The following is a 26,899-nucleotide window of genomic DNA, read 5'->3' on the forward strand; positions in this document are numbered from 1 at the left end:
GGAACGGCAGCGTTGTCCGCAAGCGTGCGTGCATGGCGCGGCCGCACGATCCCAGCTCTGCCCACCAATGGCGCTGGGGACGTCGTCCGGCTGTGCTGCCCCGTGCCGCGAGCCCGAGGCTCGGCCGGAGACAAAGGCGCCCGTGCCAGCGCTGCAGCACAGAAAGACTGGAGTGTGCTGGTGGCGAGGAGGAGCCCCGGCACCCACGGACACACAGAAAGCTTGCTGGGGGGGAGGATGGCGTGCAAGCCTAGCTTATGCCCACCCTGACGCTCCAGGGAGCGGTGGGGTGTCCGTGTGTGGGGGTGCTGCGGGGGCCTGCCGGGAGCACCCCGCAGTGCAGGGCGTTTGGGGTTCTCTCGGACGCCGTGGGGGCGCGCAGTTGTGCACGGCCGCGAGCTGGAGGGTCGGTCCCTCCGGGGTGCGCGCCCGAGGACGCTGTCCCGCACCACGCCGGGGATGTGGGGTGGCCCGGAGGAGGCGCCCGCATTCTGCAAAGGGACGCACGGCGGCCAAACTACCAGGAAGCCTCGTTAGCGCAGTAGGTAGCGCGTCAGTCTCATAATCTGAAGGTCGTGAGTTCGATCCTCACACGGGGCAACCGCACTGTTTTGTTCCTGGAGATCGCATCTGTCTTCAGTGTGCTGTCTAGTGTCCCGCGCAGGCGCGGGCCTGATGACAACGCTGACCACCTTGGACAACTGCAGGACCGCAGAGTGCCCGCCGGCCATTTATAGGAAGGGGCGTGGCTCGCGCGCTGGTCTTTCCGCTTCGTGGGCGTGGCCGGCGCGTGGCTCCTCCCCCACGACCACGGGCGTCTCCTGAGCTCGGCCCCTCCCCCTTTGTGGGCGTGACCCGGGCTCGGCCCTCCCCTCTCGTGCGTGTGCGGCGCGCGCTCTTCCCCTGGTGGCCAGTCCCTCCCCTGTGGGCGTGGCCCCGGCTGCCCCTCCCCTCGTGGGCGGAGCCCTTCCTGCCTGGGCGGAGCGTGCCGCGCGTGCGCACAGGCGCGCCGGGCCGTGGTGGCGGCATGGCGGTGTGCGCTCGGCTGTGCGGCGTGGGCCCGTCGCGCGGGTGCCGGCGGCGTCAGCAGCGCCGAGGCCCGGCCGAGACGGCGGCGGCCGACAGCGAGCCGGACACGGACCCCGAGGAGGAGCGCATCGAGGCCCCGCCGGCGCCGCGCTGCTCGCTGCTGGAGCTGCCGCCCGAGCTGCTGGTGGAGATCTTCGCCTCGCTGCCCGGCACCGACCTGCCCAGCCTGGCCCAGGTCTGCACCAAGTTCCGCCGCATCCTGCACACCGACACCATCTGGAGACGGCGCTGCCGCGAGGGTGAGCCAGCGGGGCCGCGCAGCGCGGGCGAGGTCGGGCAGGCCGGGTGTGCGGGCCGAGGGCAGCGCTGGGCAGAGCGCTGTGACGCCTGAGATCCATGCGCCGGGCCGCCGGGCCGGGGGACGGACCTGTGTCCTGCGTGCTGTCCGCCGTGCCCCCCACAAGCCCCTTGGCCCGTCAGCAGGTGTGTCCTGTGTCCTGAGGCCCTCCCCGGCCCGTCCCTGCCCTCCAGAAGCAGCGCTGACCTGGTGGCTCTCAGGGTAGGCCTCCCTCTGTGTGTGTCTGGGAGTCATGCACGTTAGCACATCTAGTTTGGCCTTTGAATTGTCGTGGTGGTTCATACACAGCTTCATGGTCTCCTGGTGCATATTTGAAAATTCCGCTGTGGCGCCAGCATTGTGGCACAGTGGGTTAAGCTGCTGCTGTGGTGCTGGCATCCCACTTCCTGGCCCAGGTGCGGGCACCTGCCACTCAGTGCAAGCTCAGATTCTAAAACTAGATTCACTCATTTTCATTGGAAAGGCAGATTTTCAGAGAGAAGGTGACACAGGGTGACACTAATTGACTCCCGAAATGGCCGAAACAGCTGCTGGAGCTGAGCCGATCCGGAGCCAGGAGCCAGGAGCCTCTTCCAGGTCTCCCACACGGGTGCAGGGTCCCAAGGCTTTGGGCCGTCCTCCACTGCTTTCCCAGGCCACAGGTAGGGGCTGCAGGGAAGTAGAGCAGCCGGGTTCCAACTGGTGCCCCTGTGGGACTGAGGCCCAGTGTGCTATGCCAGGGCACCGGCCCCACAAATAAATAATTATGATGGAAGAAAATTCCACTGTGTGCAGCAGTGGTGTTGTCGGGCAGCAGCCGTGAGCTGTGGGTGCGCTGGACGCCGCCTGCCGTTCTGCAGCATGCCGCCCCTTGGCCGGCGGCCTTCCCCGTGGGCAGTGGCCGGCCAGCGTGGGTGGAGGGCCTTTGGGTGTCGTGGGTGAGGAAGTGCGGCTAAGATTGAGGTTACTGGGCTTCTGGTTTCCTTTATTGCCTTATCGTTAACCTTGTGCCTCTCGCTTTCCGTGTCTGTGTGTTTTTAACAGTCTGGCTGCGTTGCTTTTACCGTGCTGTGAAGCCTTTTGAACTTCATTTGTCGTGGGTTACAGCTTTGTGCCCAGGGTGTGAGCGGGCTCGCGGCCGGGGTCCGGAGGAAGGCGGGCCCTGGTGTGCTGCCCGGCTGCGTGGCGCTCACGCAGGGCCATGCTGCTTCCCGGGCTGGTCGCCAGCCCCGAGCCCGCACCGCTTCTGGTGTTCATGGGGACACAGCGGGTCCGAAGCGAGGCGGGTCCTGGTGTGTAGACTCTGGGAGCAGCCTCGGCCCGCAGGAACAGGGAAGCAGAACTTGTGTGTTTTGCACCTCGTGTTTATGTGTTTTCTGTCTACTTAATCTTTGCACTTTCCAGAACAAAAAATGGACCATGGAAATGGGAGGTGGGTGGGGGGGTGGATGGCGCTGCAGCACAGCGGGTTAAGCCTCGGTTTGGGTTGCCAACGTCCCATGGGGAGCACTGGCTCCGGTCCCGGTCTTTTTGCTTCTGACCCAGCCCCCACTAGCGTGTCTGGGAGGCGGCTGGGCGTGGGTCAAGGCCTTGGGCCCCTGCTGGCGGGGGGCTGCGGGCCCCGCCCTGGCTGCTGCAGCGTGTTGGGGTGGACCAGTGGGTGGCCAGCTGTTCTTGCTCTGTCAGGTACATCTGTGGTTCTGTTCTGTTCTAAGATTTATTCATATTTGTTGGAGACTGCCATATCCAGATGTGAGGACACAATGCAACATGCAGCCCTGCTTCCAGACAAAAGACGGGAAAGTGCTGGCGTGTCTGGCAGTGGGCTGCGGGACTGTCCCACACTGCCCGGCCCACTTCAACAGCACGCTGACGGCGTTGTAACTCCTCGTGAGGCGTGTGCTGCTGGGACGGTATGGGCAGTCAGTCGGCGGTGGGAATTGGGGGAGGGAATCCCAGACCATGCAGAATTGTACCATTAACTCAAAATTTAAAATAAAAATTAAAAAAGATTTATTTATTTTTACTGAAAGTCAGATTTATAGAGAAGGGACAGAAAGATCTTCCATCCACTGCTTCACTCCCCAGGTGGCTGCAACAGCTGGAGCTCAGCTGATCCAAAGCCAGCTTCCTCCAGGTCTCCCACACGGGTGCAGGGTCCCAAGGCTCTAGGCCGTCTTCGACTGCTTTCCCAGGCCACAGGCAGGGGGCTGGATGGGACGTGGAGCAGCTGGGATGCAAACCAGAGCCCGTATGGGATCCTGGTGCATGCAAGGGGAGGGCTTGAGCCACGAAGCTGTCGCGTTGGGCCCCTTTTAAAACAGGAGTGGGAATGCTGCTGAGCATTCGGGTCCTGACGGCCTGGGGCAGACAGGACACAGTGACAGGGCCCAACCGGAGAGTTCTCTCCGATGACAGGCTGCTGGGCCACGTACACTGGGGACTCAGGGTCAGCTTTGTGACGGCTGGTGAGGAGCTCAGAACTTCCGGTGGCCCACCTGTACCTGGCCCTACCAGCCCCCAGCGGCCCAGTGCTGCTGCTACGAGGAGGTGGCGTGGTCTGTGTCACGGGACGCGGAGGGCGCCAGTGCTGTCCTGCGTTGCTGCCTTGGCCGCAGGCCTCTGCCATTGCTTGTTTGCGTGAGGTTATAAATAAGTCAGTTCCTGCGTGAGGGGGTGTCTCTGCCCTCACGGCTTCTGCCTCAGCGCCTCCCTGTTGTGCTCCGAGTGTCAGAGTCCGTGCTGGTCCTGCGGGATGTTTGAATTCATGGACAGGGAGCAGGTGGACTTCAGCCAGCTGTGTGTCCTTGGGTTGCCTCCCCTGGCACCACCCTGCCGAGCATGAGTCAGCATTTCCCTGCCCGTGACCCCGCAGCCCGGGTCCCCACCGCCCGGGACCCCTGCCGCCTGGGACCCCCGTCGCCCGGACCCCGCCGCCCGGGACCCCTCTGCGCGGGACCCCCTCTGCCCGGGACCCCCGCCGCCCGGGACCCCCGTCGTCCGGGACCCCCGTCGTCCGGGACCCCCGCCGCCCGGGACCCCTCTGCCCGAGACCCTCGTCGCCCGGACCCCGCCGCCCGGGACCTCCTCCGCCCGGGACCCCCGCCGCCCGGACCCCGCCGCCCGGGACCTCTTCCGCCCGGGACCCCCTCTGCCCGGGACCCCCATCGCCCGGGACCTCCACCGCCCGGACCCCGCCGCCCGGGACCCCACTGACATTTGCATACTCTCAGTTGCAGGTGCAAAGGTGCTCCTTCAGAGTGAGGTGTGCCTCTCCTGTGACACCGGTTCTTGTGACGAAAATGGCAAATTGGAGACCAGTGTTTAGTTTTGTTTTTCTGTGTGTAAGACGTGTTGTTTCGGTTCTTGCCGGTGTGCTGGGGGCCACAGGAGACCATGGCTGACATGGGCAAGGGGAGGAGGGAGGCTGGCAGGGTGTGGATTTTCAAGTGACTTTGGGGGACTTCTGTGACTCCCTGGAGTCCCTGCTGGTGCCCGGGGGTGGCTGTGGTGCAGGTGGGTCTCGGGCACGGCCTCAGGAGCGTGGGCTGAGATCCAGCCGACTTGAAGAAACCCAGCTGGGAGCATGTCTGCCCTGTGGGCGCCGAAAGTGGTGGGCTTCTCTGCCGTGACCAGCTGGCCTGCTGGTGGCTGGCCAGGGACGTCTTGGCCGGTGCTGCTGCCAGGGTTTGTGCAGCGATTACGCAATGCAGGCAGGAAGGGTGTCCTGGGCTCAGGACCAGAGGGTGCGTCCTGCTGGAGGGCAAGGTGAGGACAAGAGGGGAGAATGTGTGAGCTGGGGAGTGCGCCCAGGGGCCCGGTGACCCCGCACCAGCTGGTCGTGGGAGTGTGCCCAGGGGCCCGGTGACCCCATACCAGCTGGTCGTGGGAGTGCGCCCAGGGGCCCGGTGACCCTGCACCAGCTGGTCATGGGAGTGCGCCCAGGGGCCGGGTGACCCCGCACCAGCTGGTCGTGGGAGTGTGCCCAGGGGCAGCTTAGGGCAGCCACACCTGACCTGCCACTGCTGTTGCACAGGTGAGAGGCAAGTGCCTGGGTCCCTAACACACGCACGGAACACCCAGCTGGAGGCCCGGGTTCCTGGATCCAGCTGTTGGGGTCACTGGGGAGTGTACTGTGAATCCAGGGCTCTCTCTGCCTTTCAGATACAAAGAGAGTTAAGGCGAAATTGCCAAGGAAGTGTGTTTGAACTAACAGCTTGTAGCATTACGCGTCACTTCAGAAGCAGGGGAGCCAGTGTGCCTCCCTGGCTTCGGCATCCGTTGTGGCAGTGCTGGTAGGAGTCAGCCGCCACGCTGCCCCCGCCCAGCAGCCTGTCTGCGTGCCTGGGAAGGCAGCAGGGCTGGTAAGCTTGAAAGCCAGAGAGCAGAGCTTGGGCTGAGATGGCATGGAAGCAGCGGGGAGGGTTGCCGGTCTGCTGGCCTGGGAGCTGTACGGGCAGCCTCCCTGGAGGACTTGAGGCAGGGCTCACACACAGAAGCAGCTGGAAAAGGCCTTAGCCACTGTCGGAACAAAGATGCTCCCACCGTGGGGAGGTGATTCTTTGAATAGGAGCAGGGTTGGTAATACTCTTTTAGGAACACTAGGAAAAACTCACCAAGGATTTCTGCATTAACACTACATGATGATTTTTCTTTTCTTCTGATTTTTAAGAAGAAAATATCGCTTTCATCTTCGTGAAAGGCAGAGAGCGAGGGTACATTGTCTGCGGTGGCTGCTCCCCACGCGCCTGTGGCCAAGGCTGGGAGGGGCCGGCAGCCTGGGCTGTCCCCGCGGCTCCTGTGGGGTTGTAGGAACCTGGTTGTTGGGGCCATCGTCTGTGTGTGGGTGTGTTAGCAGGCAGCTAGCAGAATCCTCAGCACTGGAACCGGGTACCCCAAGTGGCAGCTTACACTGGCCCACGGTGCCCTCTCCAGCCTAGACTGGTGTGTCACCAGCAGCACACATGACAAGGCCACCGGTGGACACTGCATGGTCAGCCTTGCTCAAACTTGGGCATCGCTCGGAATCCCAAGCAGTTAAGAGAGGCTGCCTCCGTGCTGAACGAAGGACGTTAGCACTCCGAGACCAGTCATCGCCCACCCGCGACATGGTGCCTGGCACCGGGCTGGCCCCGAGGCAGACATGGGTATGCTGTGGGGCCCATGCCCTCCTCCCTGCCCCGTCGCAGGCAGCATTCACATGTGTTCTGAGAGCCACGGGAGCATGCAGGATCAGGGCTGTGCGGGCGTTGAGGCCCGCACTGGTCGGCTGCGGGAGCCCCGCCATGTTGCCTGCTGAGGCCCCGGCTCCCCTGCAGGAACACTGCCATCATTGGTGCGAGGGAGGACAGAGAGTGGACAAAGCAGGGAGGGCTGTGTCCTCGTGCAGCCCAGCTCTGCTCAGCTGGGACACAGTGGCCGGGGTGGCGTGCCAGTCATGTGCTGGTCCTGCTACTCGGCGCTCGGTGGCTGTGTCCACCCGGAGCTGCCAGCACTTACACCAGCGTCTTTGTACAGCTTTACCGAGTGTCAGCTGGGAGGAACTTGTGCTTGCTGGGATACTCCCATGGCCGCGGTGTGGGCAGCGTGGGCGTAGATGGGTGGGCGTGGCCTGTTGGAGGTGCCTGCTGGCCTAGTAACATGGCAGGTTCTAATGGGAGGGTGGTCCTGGACCCTGCACCCCTGACAGGCTCTTGGGTACCTTTGGCCATCATGTAGGTAGCAGGGGCCTCGGGTGGCAGGCTCGGCGTTCCCCTGTCGATGTGCGTTGTGGTCATTCCTGTGTTGCAGTTAAGGCATTGCAGACACCATGGAGCATGGGCGCCGGTTCTAATCCCGGCAGCTCCACTTCCCATCCAGCTCCCTGCTTGTGGCCTGGGAAAGCAGTGGCGGACGGCCCAAAGCCTTGGGACCCTGCACCCGTGTGGGAGACCTGGAAGAGCACCTGGTTCTGGGCCACCTGGTGGGGCGGTGTGGGCGAGCACACCCAGAACTGGGGTTTCCTCCGGATTCTCTTAGGAGTGTGTGATTTTAGAAGATTTATATGTAACTTGGTGGTTAAGAGAATTGCGTCTGGAATGAGCCATGAGCAGTGAAGCGCAAAGGGATGCACTGTCTTGTCAGGGTCTGCAGGGTCTACAGGGTCTGTGGGGTCTACAGGGTTTATGGGGTCTGCAAGTTCTGTGGGGTCTTGTCAGGGTTTGTGGGGTGTGTGCCATCCATAGCAGCAGCCCCGGCCAAGTGGGGATTGAATGTTGTCTGTAAATGGGCACTTGGGCACTCACTGGATTCTGTTGGGCAGCTCCAGGCCCGAGCACACGGCAGGATCCACTGGGGCTGGTCTGTGTGGGAAGGCTTGGGTAACGGTGCAGCTGTGGTTCCCTGCTGGCACTGCTCAGTGGGGAGCCCTCCCGGAGCTTGCTGAGCTGAGGGCATTCATACCAGGGGACTGCAGGCCACGTTGACAGCAGCTTGGGGTTGTGCTCGGCTGCCCACATGGTCCCAGGCTCTCCGGGGCCTTGCGTTCAGCCTGCAGGCCGGGCAGTGCTGTGAGCGGTTGGCGCCCAGTGAGGGGCCTGGTTGGTACCAGCAGTGATGGGGCTGGTTCCATCTGCAACTGACCGACCCCGAGGACACGGGTGTGTGGGGTATGTGGGCTGGTGGTCGGTGGGAGAGGGGCCAGGGAGGAGTAAGCTGGTGGGGCTGTGAGGAAGGGATGGCAGGATGGTGCATGGGGTCCCCCTCACAGCCGTGGGGCTCCCTCGCATTCGTGAGCCTTCTGCCCTCAGCGGCTGCAGGCTGCGGCCGGTGGTCGGCGGCCGGGTTGAACAGAGCAGGTAACCAGCGGCTCTGGAGTTGGACTAGCCCTCCGTGGCCTCGGGGGTGAGGAGATCTTTCCGCAGGGAAGGGAGTTTGGGCAGCACCTCGTTCTAGGGCTGGGGCTGGCTGACAAGTGGCTGATATGTCCCCCAAGATGCCGCTGAGCCAGTGGATGGTGGCTTTGTTGCTACCCAGGGCCGGGCTGTGCACCTGCCCGTCTCCATGCAGCGGGAGGCTCTGCCGCCCTTCACAGCGTGTCTCCGTCGCTGCCTGCTGCTCTCCCTCTGACATGTGGGCGGCTGTTTCTCGTTGCAGAGTACGGCGTCTGTGAGAACTTGAGGAAGCTGGAGATCACGGGCGTGTCTTGTCGGGATGTCTACGCAAAGCGTGAGTTGGCCTGTTTCTGTCCGTGGTTCTGCCGGGAGGGGCAGCTGGGAGGGTGGGAGCGGCGGGCCGTCCTGCAGTGCTTGGAGGAGCTGGCGGGAGGAGCACTGATGCTAGTCCGGCAGGCACCCTGCTGCGGTGGCCAGGGGCAGGGCCTGGGGGCGCGAAGCCGTGGGCTCTGACGGGGTCCCACAGCCCTGGCATTTGCTTGGTTTCTGGGGGGGGTCACTCCTCAGTCCAGGAGCAGGCCCCACCCCCCGCCCGTGAGACTGCGGCTGCTGAGGCGGTGGCCCCCAGGTTTCTGCGGCTGTGATGACCGTGGGTGTCCACGCTGGCCGCCAGGGTACTCAAGGGGCTGTCTGGCCCACGTCGCCCCAGAGCCATGCTGAGAGCCCAGCAGTCATGTCTGGCAGACAGGGCCACCCTCGTCTGTGGGTGTGGGGCACTCTGGGTACGCTTGGGCAGCCGGCTGCGGGGAGGCGTGGCGGAGAGGGCGGCGTGGCGGAGAGGGCTGGCGGCCGTCTGCAGATCACGCAGTGCTATGACGCAGTGCTGGTAACTTTAATGTTAGTAAGATGTGTACCTGAGAGGTGGGGGTCTGCTCCCCAAATGGCCCACGCCAAAGCCAGGCAGAATGCCCTCCCCCGGGGCTGGCAGGGCAAACCCAGGCAGCCAGCTCTGGACCTCCCCTGCGTCAGCTGGAAGTGAGACCAGGGGGACAGCACCCCAGGGTGCTCAACTGGCTGGGCCAGCACACCTCCCTCAGGTTTTCTTTTTAAATTTCCTTCCTTTCTTTCTTTTTTAAGACTTATTTATTTTTATTGGGAAGTCAGATATACAGAGAAGAGGAGAGACAGAGAGGAAGATATTCCACCTGCTGGTTCACTCCCCAAGTGGCCACAGCGGCTGGAGCTGAGCTGATCTGAAGCCAGGAGCCAGGAATTTCTTTCTGGTCTCCAACGCAGATCAGGTCCCAAGGCTTTGGGTCGTCCTCCGCTGCTTTCTCAGGCCACAAGCAGGGAGCTGGATGGGAAATGGGGCCACTGGGATTAGAACCGGAGCCCACATGGGATCCTGGCACGTGCAAGGCAAGGACTTTAGCCACTAGGCTCCCATGTTGGGCCCTATTTTCCTTTGTTTTAGGGGATGTATTTATTTATTTCAAAGGCAGAGTTAGGAAGGAAGAGAGAGAGAGATTTGTATTCGCGGGTTCATTCTCCCAATGGCTGCAGTGGCCAGGCCTGGGCCAGATGTTGCCAGGAGCTCCATCTGGCCTCCCGCGGGCGTGGCACGGCCCAGTCGGCCACTTTCGGTTGCTGCCCTGGGTGCGTTAGCAGAGTGCTGCAGCCAGGACTTGAGCCGATGGAGGGGTGCCGGCGCTGCCGGGGCGGCCTCCCCGCTTCGCCCAGTGCCAGCGCTGGTTTGCATTTTCATGGTGCATGTCTTTGTCAATTTGCCCTGAAAGCCTCAATGGGGAGAAGACCACTAAAGTTGGGGACAGGTGGGTCGGAGAACAGCTGCCTGTCGCTGGAGGAGGGGGCTTAGCTGTCCACTGACTCAGCAGTGACCACGTGGGACTCAGGAGCCTAGGACATGAAGAAGCAACCCCACAGCTCACAGACAAGGGCAGTGGCCGGCTTGGCTGGGCGAGGTTTTGCTGGGACCCTGTCGGCACATGACCCCTGTGGGGGGGTTGCAGCCTGAGGGGAGGGTGAGCAAGGCAGGGGTCCCCCAGCCTGGGCCATCGTGTATATGTGGCAGCCGTCGCTGAGCGGGAAAGGTGCCGTAGGATGTCCTTAGTGGCTCAGTTTGCCAGCCTGGGCCAGAGCTGTGCTCCCTGGGTGCTGGGTGGCGCGAGTGCCCGGGGAGTGTGTCGTGTTGGTGAGGCAGAGGGTGCTGGGTCATGAAACGTGGAGCCATCCTGTCCTCTCCCTGCTGTGTCTGTTCAGGTATAAACCCGCGTGTGAAGTCGGGACGTTTTATGAAACTCCTTCCCGATTACGAGCACATGGAGTACAGAGATGTGTACACCTGCCGTACGTATGCCCCCGGCTTGCGCCTGCGCCCTGGGAGCCAAGCCGGCCGCCGCGTGGGAAGGGGTCCCTTCGCCCTGCTGCTTACGCCTGAGCGGGCTGGCCTCTGTGTGTGCCTGTCTGAGGGTCGTGCCCGTGGAGGAAGCAGCTGAGGGCAGTCTCCCGCTGACATGCCGTGGCCCCCACTGCCAGCTGCGTCACCCTCTGCAGTCACAGGTCCCGTGGTCACAGCGGACGAGCCCTGTCTGGAAGCCTAGGCAGGCCGGAGCTGAGGGGACAGGTGACGCGGCCCCTCAGGGAGCTGTAGTGTTGGTTTGCAATGCGTGCCTGTTGCTGCAGCCTTAGCGCTGCCCCCGTCTGCCCAGGGTCTGCTCAGCCCTGCTGAGCGGGCAGCCCTGGGGTGCTGTAGTGTTCTGTGGTCTGTGCAGGTCGCCCCTGCTGACAGCCCCACGAGGATCGGAGGTCTGGCTTTTTGTGGATGCTTTGGGCGGCACTGTGTTGGAGTGCAGCCTGGTGGCAGGGGCCTGTGTGAGGAGGGGCTGGTGACGCCCACAGGCAGGAAGGCCTCTGCCAGCTTCCTGGCAGTCTGTGGCAGCTGGCTTGGCCACTTGTCCCTGCGCCTCGCCTGTGGGCATGGCTGACGGAAACCCATCTGGCGGGCCAGCACTTAGAGCTCCCCTCCCTCACCCAATGGGATTTTTCCGGAACAGCTGTCCACGTGGCGCCCACACTGTGGACTGGAGTGGACTGCCGCCAGCTGCTGGGCTGGGCTGGGCTGGCTGGGCTGGGCGGGTCCTGGCAGCTGAGGGCAGCCGCTGGTAGGGAAGGTTCTCCTTGTGCCCGAGACAGGTGGTGGGGAAGAGCCGTGTGCGGTCATCTGGCCGTGCCTCAGTCTTGTCTTGGGCCTTTTGAAAAACGTGAAGCTGTGTTTTTTTATATACATGTAGATTTACTATTTATTTTTATTGAAAAGGCAAATTTATGGAGAGTAGGAGAGACGAGGATCTCCCATCTGCGGGTTCACTCCCCGAGTGGCCAGGCTGGGTCAGGCTGAGGCCAGGTGCCTGGAAGTCCCCGGACCGTGTGCTGGGCCGGGGGCAGCGTGGGGGGGGAGCCCTGTCCTGGCCGGAGACAGTGTGTGGGGGGAGCCCTGTTGGCCGGGGGCAGCGTGGGGGAGAGCCCTGTCCTGGCCGGGGGCAGCGTGGGGAGAGCCCTGTCCTGGCCGGGGGCAGCGTGGGGGGAGCCCTGTCCTGGCCGGGGACAGTGCGTGGGGGGAGCCCTGTCCTGGCCGGGGGCAGCGTGGGGGGAGCCCTGTCCTGGCCGGGGACAGTGCGTGGGGGGAGCCCTGTCCTGGCCGGGGGCAGCGTGGGGGGAGCCCTGTCCTGGCCGGGGACAGTGCGTGGGGGGAGCCCTGTTGGCCGGGGGCTGGCTCTGGGCAGCCGTTCTCCGACCTCACCTCGGCTTACCTCTGTCTTGCCTGTATGTGGCTGCTCAGTGCTGTGCTGTGAGCGCCTCTGGGCACCTGGGCTGGTGGAGCAGTGTCCTGCAGGCCAGCATGGCTTCCCACGGCAGGGCCACAGTGCCCTGGGCGCCGGGGAGAGCCTGCCGAGCTCTAGGTTGCTCTGAGCAGTTTTCCTGTTTTGTTTTTCTGGTTTGTTTGTTTTAAGATTTATTTTTATAGGACAGTCAGATATACAAAGAGGAAGAGAGACAGAGAGGAAGATCTTTTATCGCCGATTCACTCCCCAAGTAGCCTCAACAGCTAGAGCTGCGCCAATCCAAAGCCAGGTACCAGGAGCCTCTTCTGGGTCTCCCACACGGGTGCAGCGTCCCAAGGCTTTGGGCCGTCCTCGACTGCTTTCCTAGGCCACAGGCAGGGAGCTGGATGGGAAGTGGGGCCGCTGGGATTAGAACTGGTTCCCAGCGTGTGCGAGGCGAGTTTAGCTGCTAGGCTATTATGCCGGGTCCTGTTTTTCACTTCAGATCTCTCTCTCTCTTTGTCTCTCGCTCTCTGTCTAAATAAATAGTCAATGATCACCTCCAAACCCAGGTGCATTGTTCTGCAGTGTTTTTCTCTGCTTGGGAAGGGTGTGCTGGGCTTAATGTTTTGAACTGTTTGTCACGTTCCTGCGTGGGGAACAGCACAATACCCCTTAGCCCAGGATGAACTGCTCAGTGGCCTGGGACACCCGTTTAACTCTCCCTGTGGCTCAGGGACCCCTGCAAGCCTGGTAGGGTGGGGACGCTCCCTGAGTGGGGGTCATTTTACAGCGAGCAGTATGGGAGTAAGCCCCGGCATGTGGACCCAGTCCGTCCACCTGCCCACGGGGTCCAGGACAGAGGGTGTTGCAGCCAGCACCCAGGCCTTGTCCTGATGGCCCTGCCCATCTGCTTGTCCAGAGAGCCTGGTCTGCATGCTGGATGCCCCACAGTACTGGCCCGGTCTGCTGCTCGGGCCCCCTGGCCGCCTGGAGCCGGCCCCAGCTCCCAGAGCGCTTAAAGGGCAGTTTCAGATTCAGTCAGGTAGGATCTCAGAGAGGCCTTGCTGTCCTGGGACATCTTCCCCGTCGGTGCTGTGGTAGAGGGTACCCTTGCTTGGGGACATGCACCTGCGCCGACAGGGCCTCCTCACGAGCGGTGAGTGGCTCAGGTCGGGGTTCATTCCCTGCGAGGGGCTGTGAGTGGGTCTGGACACGTGTGTGTGGTGACCCGTGTGTGATGACCCGTGTGTGATGACACGGTGTGATGACACATGTGTGATGACACGTGTGCAACGACACGATGCGATGACACGGGTGTGATGACGGTGCGATGACACGGGTGTGATGACGTGTGCAATGACACATGTGTGATGACACGTGTGCAATGACACGGTGTGATGACACGGGTGCGATGACACGTGTGTGATGACACGTGTGCAACAACACGGTGTGATGACACGGGTGTGATGAAGGTGTGATGACACGGGTGTGATGACGGTGTGATGACACAGTGTGATGACATGTGTGCAATGACACATGTGTGATGACACGTGTGCAACGACACGGTGTGATGACACGGGTGATGGCAGTGTGATGACACGGTGTGATGACACAGTGTGATGACATGTGTGATGACACGGTGTGATGACACAGGTGTGATGACACGGTGTGATGACATGTGTGATGACACGGTGTGATGACACGGGTGTGATGACACAGTGTGATGACATGTGTGATGACACGGTGTGATGACACAGTGTGATGACATGTGTGATGACACACTGTGATGACACGGTGTGATGACATGTGTGATGACACGGTGTGATGACACGTGTGCAACGACACGGTGTGATGACACGGATCCTTCTAGTATCACGTGAAGTGGCTGCTCTGCCCTGAAGCTCCCCTGGCTTGGCCCGCTCACCCGCTCCTCCTGACTCAGCTCGGAAGTGTGTGTGGAGGCGGACGTGCCGTGGGCGGTCCTTCAGGCTGGCTTCCCTCTCTCTGCATGGCTGCCGGCTTGGCTTCCGTGCTTCTCTGCTGAACGCTGTGCTGCTGGGTGGCTGTCGCACAATGTGTGTGTTCACCTGACCACCGTGCAGGGTGTGCCCAGCGTGACCACGGCGCCCACGTGTGTCCACATCCTCACGGCATACAGTGTGCGTCCGTGTGACTACCAGCTTGTGTAGGAAAGCCCTTGTGGACATCCGCCGTGGGCTTCCGTGTTAGGCGGGTTCCCGGGTGTCTTCTCAGAGCCCTGCACTCACTCCGGGGTTTCGGGGCGTCTTCTCAGAGCCCTGCACTCACTCCGGGGTTCCGGGGTGTCTTCTCAGAGCCCTGCACTCACTCCGGGGTTCCGGGGTGTCTTCTCAGAGCCCTGCACTCACTCCGGGGTTCCGGGGTGTCTTCTCAGAGCCCTGCACTCACTCCGGGTTTCGGGGCGTGTTCTCAGAGCCCTGCACTCACTCCAGGGTTCCCGGGTGTCTTCTCAGAGCCCTGCACTCACTCCGGGGTGCATTTGCATTTTATGCTGGGCAAGGATGGAGGAAGCAGGTTTTCTGCGTGCGTCACCCCTGGCTTAGCAAGCTGCCGGCTCCAGCCGACTCCCGCACGGCCCGCCCTCAGTGCTGCTGAAGGATGCTGAGGGGGGTTCTGGAGCCTTGCCATCTGCAGCCGTAAGGCACAACGCCGTGCTGGGACTCTGAGCTCTGGACCGAGGTGTGCTCTCGAGAGGGGCTGAATGGTGAGCTGGCTGCTCCTGGGAGAGGCTGGGCAGCCGTCAGGACTGGCCCCAGGGGAGCCTTGTGGCGGAACCTTGCCACACACTGGCTGCTACTCCTGTATCCTTCAAGCCTGTCGCATGAAGTGGAGGTCGTGGTCACGTCCCGTGTCTGAACTCTGTCCTACCTGTCTGATTGGCCGGTTAATCCCAGTTGGAAGAGCAGAGGTGTTTACTTTTTAAACTGCTTGGATGTGGCTTAAATCCCATGTTGTAAGACTCTGGTTTTTGCGCAATGAGGTTGGGCCTGCTCTGGGGTCAGCGTGTGCGTGACTGACCCCCTTGTCTCAGGGTGGCTCGGCACACCCCTGTCCCCTGGGACCCCGACTTCCACAGCGGGCATGATGAGCTTGTAGCCCGGGGGCTGGCAGCCAACTCTGGAGCCTCGAGATGCTGCTTCCCAGCAAAGCCGAGGCTCCGGGAGGCGAGGCCCCGTGGGAGTGGCCGGGGTGTGCTGCAGGCTTCCGTGGCCTCGAAGGCCTTGGAGTCGCTTGCATGAAGCCAGGAGTGTAGGTCGGTGGAGAGGGCCTGTGCCCTCCTACACTGTCCTACAGAACAACAGTGCTGCTTACTTCCTTTTTTTTTTTAAATATTATGAAAGTGTGGAAATATGGAAGATGGAAGAATTGCAGTGTAGGCTGGTGCTGTGGCACAGCAGGCTTAAGTTGTTCCTGTGACACCGGTACCCCTCAGCAGTGCCAGTTCGTATCCAGCTGCTCCCCACTAGAGTGCCTGGGAAAGCCGTGGAGGTTGGCCCCGGTGCTAGGGCCCTGCTGCTGGAGCAGCTTCGTGTCGGGTTAGGAGCACGGGAACTGCTCTGTGCTGGAGGACGGGTGTAGAGGCCAGGCCGGCGCCTACCTTCCCGGGCAGCTGCTCGTGTGTGGAGCCCTGTTGGGAGCTGCTAGCCCCTCACGGGAGGAGCGAAGGGGACGTCTCCTCTCCACAGCAGTGTACCGATGAGGCCCTGCCGAGTTTGGGGGCTCCGCGCCTCCAGAAGCCCTCCACTCAGTGTCTCCCAGGGCAGAGACAGGTGGGAGAACTGCCCGGGGCACTGTGCTCTGAATGCAGGCGCGGCTCCCGCTCCCCTCCGGACACTCGCCCAGCCTGCCGGGGCTGTCCCCGTTTGCTGCCACCGCCCTCTCTCCATCTCAGAGTTCTTCCTCACTTGAGACTGGGCCCTCCGAGCAGCTGCCTCTGGTAGCACTGCACCCTGTGGGCAGACCCCGCTGGAGCCCCCCCCCCCCCCGCTCCTGCTGGCTCCACCCCTCCCTGCCCCACAAGGAGGAACTCCCCGGAGGCCCGGGGCAGCTGGGAGAGAACGCCGCTGACAGCGCCGATGGCGCCCTGCTCTCCCCGCTGGGACGTCGCCGAGGGGAGGGCTTCCGGGACTTGGACTCCTGCGGCCTCTCCCGGCCCTCTTTGGGGTGGTGTCGTGGATCTGATGGCTCCTGTGGTGCCTGGTGAGGGCTGGATGTGTGATGCGCGGTGCTGGGCGGTTCCCGTGGTCTGGGGCGCACTGGCGTGACTCGCTGCCTCACGCGGGCGCCTGAGGCGTGAAGACGCGGCAATGTCTTGCTCCCAGCCTGCCCTCTGACTTCCCCTCGTGCAGTGACCCTCCCGCTTCTGTCAGCTCTGCTGGTCCGCAGCAACTTGATGTTATGCATTAGGAGGTTAGCTGCCAGCCTCGGGGCCAGCCTTGAGCTCTGCTGCGCACGCCCCTCCATCACCCTGGCTCCAGTCCTGCCCATGGCTTTTCACCCAGCCCGTCTGTGAAGGGAGTACCCAGTGCGGGCCGGGCGGGTGGGCGCCGGCTGGCTCTCACAGGACTGGCCCCAGCTCGGCCTCTTCCAGCCTCCTGCAGGCTCCGAGGGGTCTGGGATGCTGCCTGCTGCCCAAGCCTCTTGGCCCCTCATGGTGCTCCCTGCCCCAGTGCCAGTGTGGTCCAGGCTCCGGCACTGCCCCCCAGCAGGTGACACATGCAGAGGGAGTAGATACGTGGCCTCGGCCAGGCCACCTTGTAGGCGTGTGGCTGTGTGCTGGGCACCTCGGCCGGGGGCCCTGCGCAGGCGTGACTGTGTCCTGGGCGCCTCGGCCAGGGACCCACGCGGGCGTGCGGCTGTGTCCTGGACGCCTCGGCCGGGGGCCCTGCGCAGGCGTGTGGCTGTGTCCTGGGCTTGGCCTTGCCACTCCATCTGCTCGGCAGCGGGTCTAAAGGCAGCCTTGCTCGCTCTCTTCCCGCAGTGCTTCACCGATACAGACACATTTTGGGACTGTGGCAGCCGGATATCGGGCCGTACGGAGGGCTGCTGAATGTGGTGGTAAGTGTGAGCCTGGCCGCGGGCATGTGCGTGTGGGTAGGTGTGGTGTGAGCCTGGGGCCTTTAGGCCTCTGCCCCTCGGGGGTGCCAGCCCTGCCCTGGGACATGAGCTGTCATCAGGAAGACCTGGTGTCCTGGACTGAGGCGCTCCAGCCTCCTGGACACGGGACTTGCTAGCTCTAGGGTGGTACAAAGCAGGTACTGGTTGACCGCCCGGAAGTGAAGGATGGTGCCAGGGCCTCAGTGCCTGCCAAGAGGGCTGTGGGCACAGGCTCCTGTGGGGCTCTGGCTCTGCTCTCCACACCTGTGGCATGTGCAGCCTCTGAACGTGGTGCTGCCTTGCTGCAGCCCACCTGGGGCGCCTGCTGCCGGGGTGAGGCTGGGAGCAGGCGTGTGCCCCGTGCGCCCTGTGCTGCTGCCTATGGCAGACGACCTCAGAGCAAATTCAGGAAGCAGCCCTTCGGTATGGGCCTGGTGCACTATCAGAGTTTCTCCTAGGGAGGCCAGAGTTCTGGAGACTTCCATGAGCTCCGCTTCTTGCCACAGGTCAGCTTCCTGCTGCTGCCCTCACACGGGCCTGCGTGCAGCTGTCGCAGCACGAGCTTGTCCTCCTGCAGCCTGGACACAGGGCTGTCGCTTCCTGCACAGAGCTGCCTCTGTGCTTCCCACCCCACCGGCACTGTCTGCTGCGGGCACGCTCTCCCAGGCAGGCTGGTGGTGCCCATGTTCCCCCTGGCGTGTCCCCGTGGCGTTCAGCTCAGACCCTGGCAGCATAGCCCTCTGGGGCCTTGGTCGCTGAGCAGCAGGCTGCAGAGAGGAGAGGCGGTGGCGGCCTGGCCCCTGGGGAGCGCAAGGAGGCCGAGAACAGGCCAGGTGGACTGGGGCGCCCGAGCAGGGGGCGAGCAAGGTTGTGCCTGGCCACGTGTGGACTGCTTGTGGCCACAGGGCTGTTGGGTGTCCTGCAGTCCTCATCCCAGTCCTCCGGCCTCACTTTCCAAGGTCAGCTGCTGGGGTTTATTTTAAGGTTTATTTCATTTATTTGAAGAATTCCTGGAGAGGAGAGACAGTGAGATCTGACATGCACGGCTCACTGATCACACGGCTACAAAGCCAGGGCCGGGCCAAAGGCAGGAGCCAGGAGCGTCTTCTGGGTCTCCCACGTGGGTGCAGGGACCCAAGGACTTGGACCATCGTCTGCTGCTTTCGTGGGCACAAAAGCAGGGAGCTGAGTCAGAAAAGCTGGTGCCTTAGGTTTTGAGTTAGACGCTCAGCAGTTAGCTTGTGTTGGAAAGGAAAGATAAGATGTGTTTGGTCTGCGTCCGTCTCCCCGTCTCCGCCAGCTGTGCATGTGAAAAGCTTTGGGCTTGTTTCCCTGTCCACCTCCGCCCGAGTGGGAGCTTGGATTCCCGTGGGCCCTGCTCTGCAAGGGTTCTCCAGGGTGAGGCGCTGTGCCCTGGCTCCAGAGGGCCTCGCTGCTCCTCCATGGTGTGGGTGTTCTGCGTGGCCGGGGAGCATAGGTACGGCCTGGCTGAGCCCTCGGCCTCCCGGTGTCTGCCTCTGGGGTGCAGGGAATAGAGTGGCCCAGGGCTGGCTTGGTCACTGGATTTGCTGCTCTTGCTTTGTCTCCAGACGGCTGTACAGGTCCCCAAGTTGGCTCGGCAGTCTTCGTGTGGGTCTGCAGGGCCTGCTGTCACTGTGTGTTTTGCCCAGCAAGAGGTGTTCTGGGGACCAAAGACTGCTGGGTCTGCTGAGAAACGGGCTTGCCCTTGGTTGGTCGGCTGAGTTCCCGGGCCCGGCCTGGCTCTTGCAGGATTCCCTCCCGAGCTGAGCCAAGCAGCCGCTGGCAGGGCCAATTACTGTCCTTTCTTGGTCGGGGAAGAGGGGGTTGTTTTTCTTACCAGCAGTGAGTATCAGAGTGACAAAGGAAAAAACGGTGGGACAGCCTCTGAACGCGGGGGACAGTGGGATGGAGCCCTGGCCTTGCTGACCACGCCTGCTCTCAGCCCTGGCAGCTGTGGTGCTGGGACCCCCTGTGGGCCAAGGGGTCCCCGGGGGCTGGGCTGGCTTGCTGCTGTCTGCCCTCCACCTTCTGTGCACCACCCATACCCAGGACAGACGAGGGAGGGTTGGCACCTGCCAAAGCTTTCCAGAGGCAGCTGCTGCCTCCTGCCTGGAGCCGTTTCGAGCAGATTCAGCCCTGTGGCATTTCACCTGCCCCACTTGGCACTGGCACTCGGAGTTCTGGGTGCTTCTTGCCCGTACACTGTGCTCATGCCAGACCCCGCAGAATCAGCAGGTGTTCCCACCCAAATTGACCTTGACTGAGGTTTGTTCCCATCAGTACCCGGCAGGTCCCTCCAGCTAACCGTGCTTGTTGAATGCACTTGCAGCCCACCCATGCTGGGTCCGTGCCTTGCTGGGCTCACATTCCGGGCTCTTCCCTTGGCCAGTTCCTGACCACCCCCCTTTGCATTTGGAGCTGGCAGGTAGTCTGAGGGGCCTCCTCAACTCAGCCTGGATTCAGTAGGGAACTGCTTTGTGGGTGGGGTCCTGTACCTCCCTGTCTTCTGGCTGGTGGTGCAGGGTGGGTGTGGCCTGAGTGGGCTCTGTGCAGGTGGGTGGGCGTGGCTGGAGTGCAGGTGGTGGGCGTGGCCTGAGTGCAGGTGGTAGGCGTGGCCTGAGTGCAGGTGGTGGGCGTGGCCGGAGTGCAGGTGGTGGGCGTGGCTGGAGTGCAGGTGGTGGGCGTGGCCTGAGTGCAGGTGGTGGGCGTGGCCTGAGTGCTCTTTCTGGTGCAGGTGGACGGCCTGTTTATCATTGGCTGGATGTACCTGCCACCCCACGACCCTCACGTTGATGACCCCATGAGATTCAAGCCTTTGTTTAGGATCCACCTGATGGAGAGAAAGTCTGCCACCGTGGAGTGCATGTACGGCCACAAAGGACCCCACAATGGCCACATCCAGGTGAGAGCTGGGTGTCCCTTAGGGGCGTGATGAGAACTGGGGCATTCCTGGGCGGGGTGTCAGCACGCTCACTGGGCCATGTGGATAGAGGGAGCAGGAGTTGTGTGCTGTCTCGGCTCCTGCCGGTGCGTGCCCTTGGAGCCCTGGGTCTTGGCAATGGTACTTCATCTCCGGCCTTCTCCTTTCCTTGGAGTAGAATTCTTGTGCTGTTTGCTGTCAGACTGACGAGGGCCCAGGAGCACCGGGTGTCATCAGGCACCTGCCCCAGGTCCTGCTGGGGAGAGTGACGGACACCTTCCAGTGCTGATTCACTCCACTGATGGCCGTGGTGGCCGGGCCGAGCCAGGAGCCAGGAGCCGGGCGCTGCATGCGCTTCTCCGTGGGGCAGGGGCCCACACAGTGTTCTGCTGCCTTCCCACACGTGTGACGGGGTCCTGGACTCCAACTGGACTGTGCGTGGGGTGCTGTGTTTGCAGCAGCACCCGGGCTGCAGTACAGCGTGGTGGGAGTGCTGGGGGCTTGGTGGAAACAGCAGGAGGCACGGTGATCCTGGCCTGACTCTCTGCTGCTCCCTTTCCTCAAGATTGTGAAGAAGGACGAGTTCTCCACCAAGTGCAACCAGACGGACCACCACCGGATGTCTGGCGGCAGGCAGGAGGTGAGCGCCGGGCTCCTGGAGGGGAACGTGGGGACACGCATGGGGCACTGCCCTGACCTGCCCTCTGCACAAAGTGGCTAAAGTCCTCGCCTCGCACACGCCAAGACCCCATATGGGCGCCGGTTCTAATCCTGGCAGCCCTGCTTCCCCTCCAGCTTCCTGCTTGTGGCCTGGGAAAGCAGAGGAGGACGGCCGAAGCCTTGGGACCCTGCACCTGTGTGGAGACCCGATGGAAGCTCTTCCTTTCTGTCTTTACTTCTCTCTGTATATTTAACTTTACAATAAATAAAAAATAATAAATCTTTTTTTTAAAAAAAGAAGGAAGCCTCTGCCTGTGACCAGCAGCATGGCGGTCTGTTGAGCGAGCACCCGTCTCCCTGGCATTGCCCGGTAGGCTGCAGCAGCTGCAGCGCGCCTCCAAGCCTGCCTGGCCCCTGGGCCTCTGGCTAGACAGGAGAGTCGCGTCATCCGGCCAGGCTCCAAGGGGTCGTTTTTGGTCAGTGCACTTGTGAGGTTTCTGTGTGAGTGGTGGGCTGGCATTCACCTTGTCCTGCGGAGTCTGAGGTTACGGCACACGGGGCGTCTCGGCCGTGCTCAGTTCAGGTCCCGTCCTTCCTTACTTCGTCCACTCTTAGTATCTGTTGTTTATGAATTTACAAAGTGCTTTTCTGAAAGTGGCCTCAAGCAGGAGCCCAGCACTGCGTCTGGTCTCACTGTCTCCTGTGGGAGCAGAGCCACAGCACCGTGGCTGTCTCGCACTGCCCTCACAGGTGTGGCAGCAGCCTGAGACTTGAACCTGCGTCCACATGGGATGCTGGCACAGCAGGTGGAAGATTAGCCCCCTGCGCCATGATGCTGATCCAGGGATGTTTCTAAGAGCCTCTTCTCTGTAGATTCAGCCACTTTAATAGAAGATTTTTATTTATTTTTTAAAAAATATTTATTTCTATTGAAAGTTAAATCTACAGAGAGGAGAGACAGAGAAAGATCTTCCATCTGCTGAGTCACTCCCCAAGAGCCAGGAGCTTCTTCCAGGTCTCCCATGCAGGTGCAGGGTCCTGAGTCTTTGGGCCGTCCTTGACTGCTTTCCCAGGTCACAGGCAGGGAGCTGGATGGGAAGTGGAGCAGCTGGGATTAGAACCGGCGCCCATGTGGGATCCTGGCACATGTAAGGTGAGGACTTGGCCACTGCCTATTGCACCAGGCCCAAGGTTTTAATTCTAATGAAATCTAATTGTAAGGTGAATGATTTGAAAGGCAGAGTGAGAGCTATCTTCCATCCACTGATTTACTCCCAAGTGGCTGCAGGTTGGGGTTAGTGGAGCTGGCGTGTGGACTTCAGAGTCAGCCTGTCAGCATCCCCTGTGTCTGGGTGTGCTCGGCCAGCTCGGCGGGCCTGGAAATGCGTGTGGAAGGGAGCTGGGGCAGAGCCCAGCCTGCGGGCTGCACGTGGACGGGCTGGCTGCCTGTCAGGCCGCTCATGTACTCTTGGCAGTGTGTGGTTTAAAGGCGTCGGCCTGTGCGACCAAAGGATGTTGCAAGTGGAACTTTGAACATTTTTTTTTTTTTAAAGATTTATTTGTTTTTTGGAAAGTCAGATATACAGAGAGGAGGAGAGACAGAGAGGAAGATCTTCCATCCGATGATTCACTCCCCAGGTGAGCACAACGGCCGATGCTATGCCGATCCAAAGCCAGGATCCAGGAACTTCTTCCAGGTCTCCCACGCGGGTGCAGGGTCCCAAAGCTTTGGGCCGTCCTCCACTGCTTTCCCAGGCCACAGGCAGGGAGCTGGATGCGAATTGGAGCAGCCAGGATTAGAACCGGCGCCCATATGGGATCCCGGCACGTTCAAGGCGAGGACTTTAGCCGCTAGGTCACGCTGCCAGGCCCTTGAAAGTTTTTATTTGCTAATATTGTGTGCCAGTGCATAAAAATAAATCTTATTATTTTTTTTAAGTACTGGCCTTGTAGTAACTTCTGTTTTCTTGCTGGCCTTTGAGAGCTCTGATTTTAAAGCAGTTACCAGATTGTGCTGGCTTCTTGGTCGATCGCTTTGCCTCAGCAGAGCCGGTTCTGCCTTGTCATGTTGAGTTGAGATGCAGCGGTTTGAATCGGGTCTGTTTGTAGTATAGAGACAAAGTACTGAGCACCAAGTACCCTTGGTGTTGTGCTGGCTCTGGTGATGACTGCCTGCCTTTCTATCCAGTGCCCATGGGCAGCCCCGACACGCCGGCCCAGGAGCTACCTGCTCACTGTCCCTGGGAGCAGGGCCAGGCCATGCACTGCAGCTCCAGGCCTGTGTGGATGGCCGGCCCGGAGCGCTTGTCCTTGCCTGTGGTCCCTGCCTGTGAGCCCAGCAGTGCCTCCGGCCCTGGGCAGCTCGGTGCCTTGCACTGGGGATCATGGCTCGCTGCAGCTCCCCTCTTCCCCCCACTGGGATGGTCCGCATGTGGGAGGGACTGCCGTCAGCATCGTGGCCAACACCTGCCGTGTGTCCCGACGACCTCCACGGCACGTGCTCTCCGGCAGGAGTTCCGGACGTGGCTGCGGGAGGAGTGGGGCCGCACGCTGGAGGACATCTTCCACGAGCACATGCAGGAGCTCATCCTGATGAAGTTTATCTACACCAGCCAGTACGAGTGAGTGGGTGCGGGGCCCCAGGGCAGGAGCCCGGTCCACCAGCCAGTACGAGTGAGTGGGTGCGGGGGTCAGGGCGGGAGCCCCGTCCGCCGGCCAGTACGAGTGAGTGGGTGCGGGGGTCAGGGCGGGAGCCCCGTCCGCCGGCCAGTACGAGTGAGTGGGTGCGGGGGCCAGGGCGGGAGCCCCGTCTGCCGGCCAGTACGAGTGAGTGGGTGCGGGGGCCCAGGGCGGGAGCCCCGTCCGCCGGCCAGTACGAGTGAGTGGGTGCAGGGCTCAGGGCGGGAGCCCCGTCCACCGGCCAGTACGAGTGAGTGGGTGTGGCCCTCCCCGTGGCCCTCTGAGGGGTGTGGCCCCTGCCCCCATGGGGACCATCATGTCTGACGTGGCTCCTCCTGTGACTGTCCTGCCGAAGTTGTGTCCCTTGCAGGGGCTGGGTTCTTGTCCTGTCCCTGGCTGTGGCCTGTGCCGTGTAACCTGGCCTCCCCCTTGTGCGGTGTTGCCTCAGGTGACCAACTCCTTTCTCCAGGTTGGTGGATCAGGAGTGGCCTTCCCCTGCCCTCCTGAAAGCCCCACGTGAGTCTGGGGTGGGGACAAGGGCACTAGTGGTGCCATGCTATGCCCCACTGCCCGCAGGCCAGGACAGCTTCTCCCTCGCCAGGCTGCGCCCCTGCCCTGTGCGTGTGGCCCAGCCTGGGTTATGACTTCTGCCTCTTCCACAGCAACTGCCTGACCTATCGGCGCATCTACCTCCCGCCCAGCCGCCCGGACGACCTCATCCAGCCCGGCCTCTTCAAGGGCACCTACGGCAGCCACGGCCTGGAGGTGGTGATGCTCAGCTTCCACGGCCGGCTGGCCAGGGGCACCAAGATCACAGTGAGTGGGCGCACTCGGGCCGGCCCAGCAGTACCTTGGGCCCCGCCACCAGGAAGCCTGGCAGTGCTGCGCCCGGGTCTGTGGGTCCAGTGGGCGCTGTCATTGGTCACCCCCGCAGGACCAGGTCTCACTGGGCTTCCCCGAGCTGTCTGGATGAGACTGAACTGCAGGCAGTCCAATGCCCGTGTGGCACAGGTGGCCCCGGCAGCCGCCTGGCTTCGCAGCTGCCCGTGAGCCTCACCCGGCTGCCCAACAGCTCACTGCCAGCTCCAGGACCACGCTAGGGGCCCTCGGTGGGCTTGTTGGCCTCTGCAGGCCTCAGCTGGGTTCTGTCCGTCGGGCCCCTCTGCCCAGGCAGAGGCTGCGTGTGGCTTCTGCTGGCTGTCGTTTCCTGGGGAACTGTGGGGACGAGGATCTTCCTGGGGCTCCTCAGACGGGCCCCTGTCCCGGGCAAGGCCACCAGCCCTGCCCCAGGAGTGCGTGGTGTGTTGACAGAACACCTGCTCACCCTTCCTTGTCTGGATGGACTGCTGGGTGAAGCCGCAAGACCCTGTCCTGGGCGGCCTGCTGAGGGCTGTCAGTGGGAGATGGGGGCAGATGGGGGCAGGTCTGCATGTGCCTGTGCGTCCCCGCCCACCCACTCTGCAGGGTGACCCCAATATCCCTGCGGGGCAGCAGACGGTGGAGATAGACCTGAGGCATCGCATCCAGCTGCCGGACGTCGAGAACCTGCGCAGCTTCAACGAGCTGTCCCGCCTCGTGCTCGAGGTGCGGGAGCAGGTGCGGCTGGAGCAGCAGGAGGGCCAGCACGAGGACAAGGAGCCGGCCGCGCATCCCGCCCAGGAAGCGGCTGCAGCCCAGCAGCCCGCCCAGTCGGGGCAGGGGCAGCCATTTGTGCTGCCTGTGGGTGTGAGCTCAAGGAGCGAGGACTACCCCCGCACGTGCAGGATGTGGTGAGGACAGCTGGCCACACGGAGCAGGGTGGGCTGGGCGGGCTCCAGAGCTTTGCGGCTTCTCTAGGGCAAGCTCCTGCCCATCTCGCAGTTTACTCATGCCCCCGGGTCAGGAGGGTCCACCCGGCACTCCCCTGCCCCGGGTCAGGAGGGTCCACCCGGCACACCCCCGCCCCGGGTCAGGAGGGTCCACCCGGCACACCCCCGCCCCGGGTCAGGAGGGTCCACCCGGCACTCCCCCTCCCTGGGTCAGAAGGGTCCACCTGGCACCCCCGCCCCCATAGCTGGGCCCAGACCCTCTGTGGTGTCACTGCTGCCACTGCCTACCTGATGGCAGGTAAACGTGGAAGGGCCCCGCGTGGCTTGAGGGTGTTCTAGAATATCTAGACTGGCATGTGCCGGGCAGTGCCCTTCCGTCCCTCATGCCGCCCGTCTGTTCAGCTTCTATGGCACAGGCCTCATCGCCGGGCACGGCTTCACCAGCCCCGAGCGCACCCCCGGCCTCTTCATCCTGTTCGACGAGGACCGCTTTGGGTTCATCTGGCTGGAGCTCAAGTCCTTCAGCCTGTACAGCCGGGTGCAGGCCGCCTTCCGGAACGCCGACGCGCCGTCCCCGCAGGCCTTCGACGACATGCTCAGGAACATCCAAGCCCTCACGTCCTGACCGCGGCTGGCCTGGACCTGCCCTGAGAAGGGTCGCAGCATGCACTTTGCAAGTCGCACCTTCTGCTTGGGGGCCCAGCCCCCCAGGACGCTTCGTACAGTGTGTAACATAGTCCTGTGTGTCTGTGAGTTGTGGAGGACAGCTGAGGCGGGGGCTGCGGCATGGCCAGCTGGGAGCCGCCCCGTGGCCAGCCTGCGCAGGTGGCTGTGGCAGTCGGGGGGAGGGACGGGCTCCCGGGCAGCGGTGTGGGGGCAGTCGGAGGCTGGGCACAGTTCTCCTTTCGCTGCCAGCCCTTTTTCTCCTGTGGGATAAGATGGGCTGGCTGTCCGAGCCCCCGGTCCCCACTCTGGCTGTCCCAGGCCAGCTGTCCTGGTCCTTGTCCCTGGTGGGGCACTGTGCCTGTCTGTAGGGGAGCTTCCTCACTGGTCCCCGCGAGGCGTCCCGAACGTTCCCTGGCTGGTCTTGAAAGTGAAAGGAGCTCTGTGCCCAGGATTGGTCTGCTTGGCACCTTCTCCCCCGGCTTCCAAGAGTGGACCCCTGAGTGGACCGTGCAGACCCTCAGGAGGAGGGGCCCACATGGCAGCAGCAGGGACACAACTGCGCCCCGCTGTCCCGGCCCCCGACTCGCCCCCCCCCAGGTTCTAGCAGCGTGTCCTGACACAGAAGTTTGGGCCATGGTTTCCAGCATGGCCCGGGTTGGCGCAGAAGCACTGTCATCGCCTGCCCGGCCCCTGTGGTTGTGACTTCCTTGTGCCAAATGCGGCTGGACCTGGGCGGTGGTGACTGGCCACGGAGCCTCGGGGAGCCGGCGTGGCGTGTGGCTCCCAGGGAGCGGCCGCTGCCCAGGCACGGCCGGGAAGCGCAGGTTTTACCAAGAGGCTCGCTCACTCTTAGGGCCCTCCCCAGCTCCACGGAGGCCTCGCCTTGCCTTGTACAGAGCACGGTGACTGAAGAAAGTACTGATTAA

At 62.6% G+C, this 26,899-nt stretch overlaps 1 protein-coding gene and 1 non-coding gene across 3 annotated transcripts; both read left to right on the top strand.

Moving 5' to 3' along the window:
- Positions 1-527: 527 nt before the first annotated feature.
- TRNAM-CAU lies at positions 528-600 on the top strand. The gene has a single exon. It is a non-coding gene; the product is annotated as a tRNA-Met (tRNA).
- Positions 601-1,027: 427 nt separating this feature from the next.
- On the top strand, positions 1,028-26,899 carry FBXO31 (F-box protein 31). Of its 2 annotated transcripts, XR_005884104.1 has the most exons (10): positions 1,028-1,328; positions 8,501-8,572; positions 17,104-17,180; positions 19,975-20,142; positions 20,726-20,800; positions 23,332-23,441; positions 24,162-24,315; positions 24,964-25,268; positions 25,710-26,050; positions 26,102-26,111. XR_005884104.1 is itself a non-coding variant. In XM_040982263.1 (9 exons), the coding sequence occupies exons 1-9, from the start codon at positions 1,028-1,030 to the stop codon at positions 25,930-25,932; spliced, it is 1,485 nt and encodes a 494-aa protein (XP_040838197.1). In that variant the 3' UTR covers positions 25,933-26,899. The 2 variants fall into 2 exon arrangements, 1 of the variants encoding a protein (XP_040838197.1); XM_040982263.1 differs by having other exon boundaries at positions 25,710-26,899.

The sequence above is a fragment of the Ochotona curzoniae genome, unplaced genomic scaffold (assembly GCF_017591425.1).
Source record: "Ochotona curzoniae isolate NIBS_2020 unplaced genomic scaffold, NIBS_Ocur_1.0 contig_3622, whole genome shotgun sequence".
NCBI lineage: Eukaryota > Metazoa > Chordata > Mammalia > Lagomorpha > Ochotonidae > Ochotona > Ochotona curzoniae.

Bases quoted from the DNA above. Each gene is read 5' to 3' on its own strand.
- FBXO31 (XM_040982263.1), top strand. From the start codon at position 1,028: ATGGCGGTGTGCGCTCGGCTGTGCGGCGTGGGCCCGTCGCGCGGGTGC. The intron at 17,181-19,974 runs GTAAGTGTGAGC...TTTCTGGTGCAG, and splicing joins GAGGGCTGCTGAATGTGGTG to GTGGACGGCCTGTTTATCAT. The intron at 25,269-25,709 runs GTGAGGACAGCT...CCGTCTGTTCAG, and splicing joins CCCCGCACGTGCAGGATGTG to CTTCTATGGCACAGGCCTCA.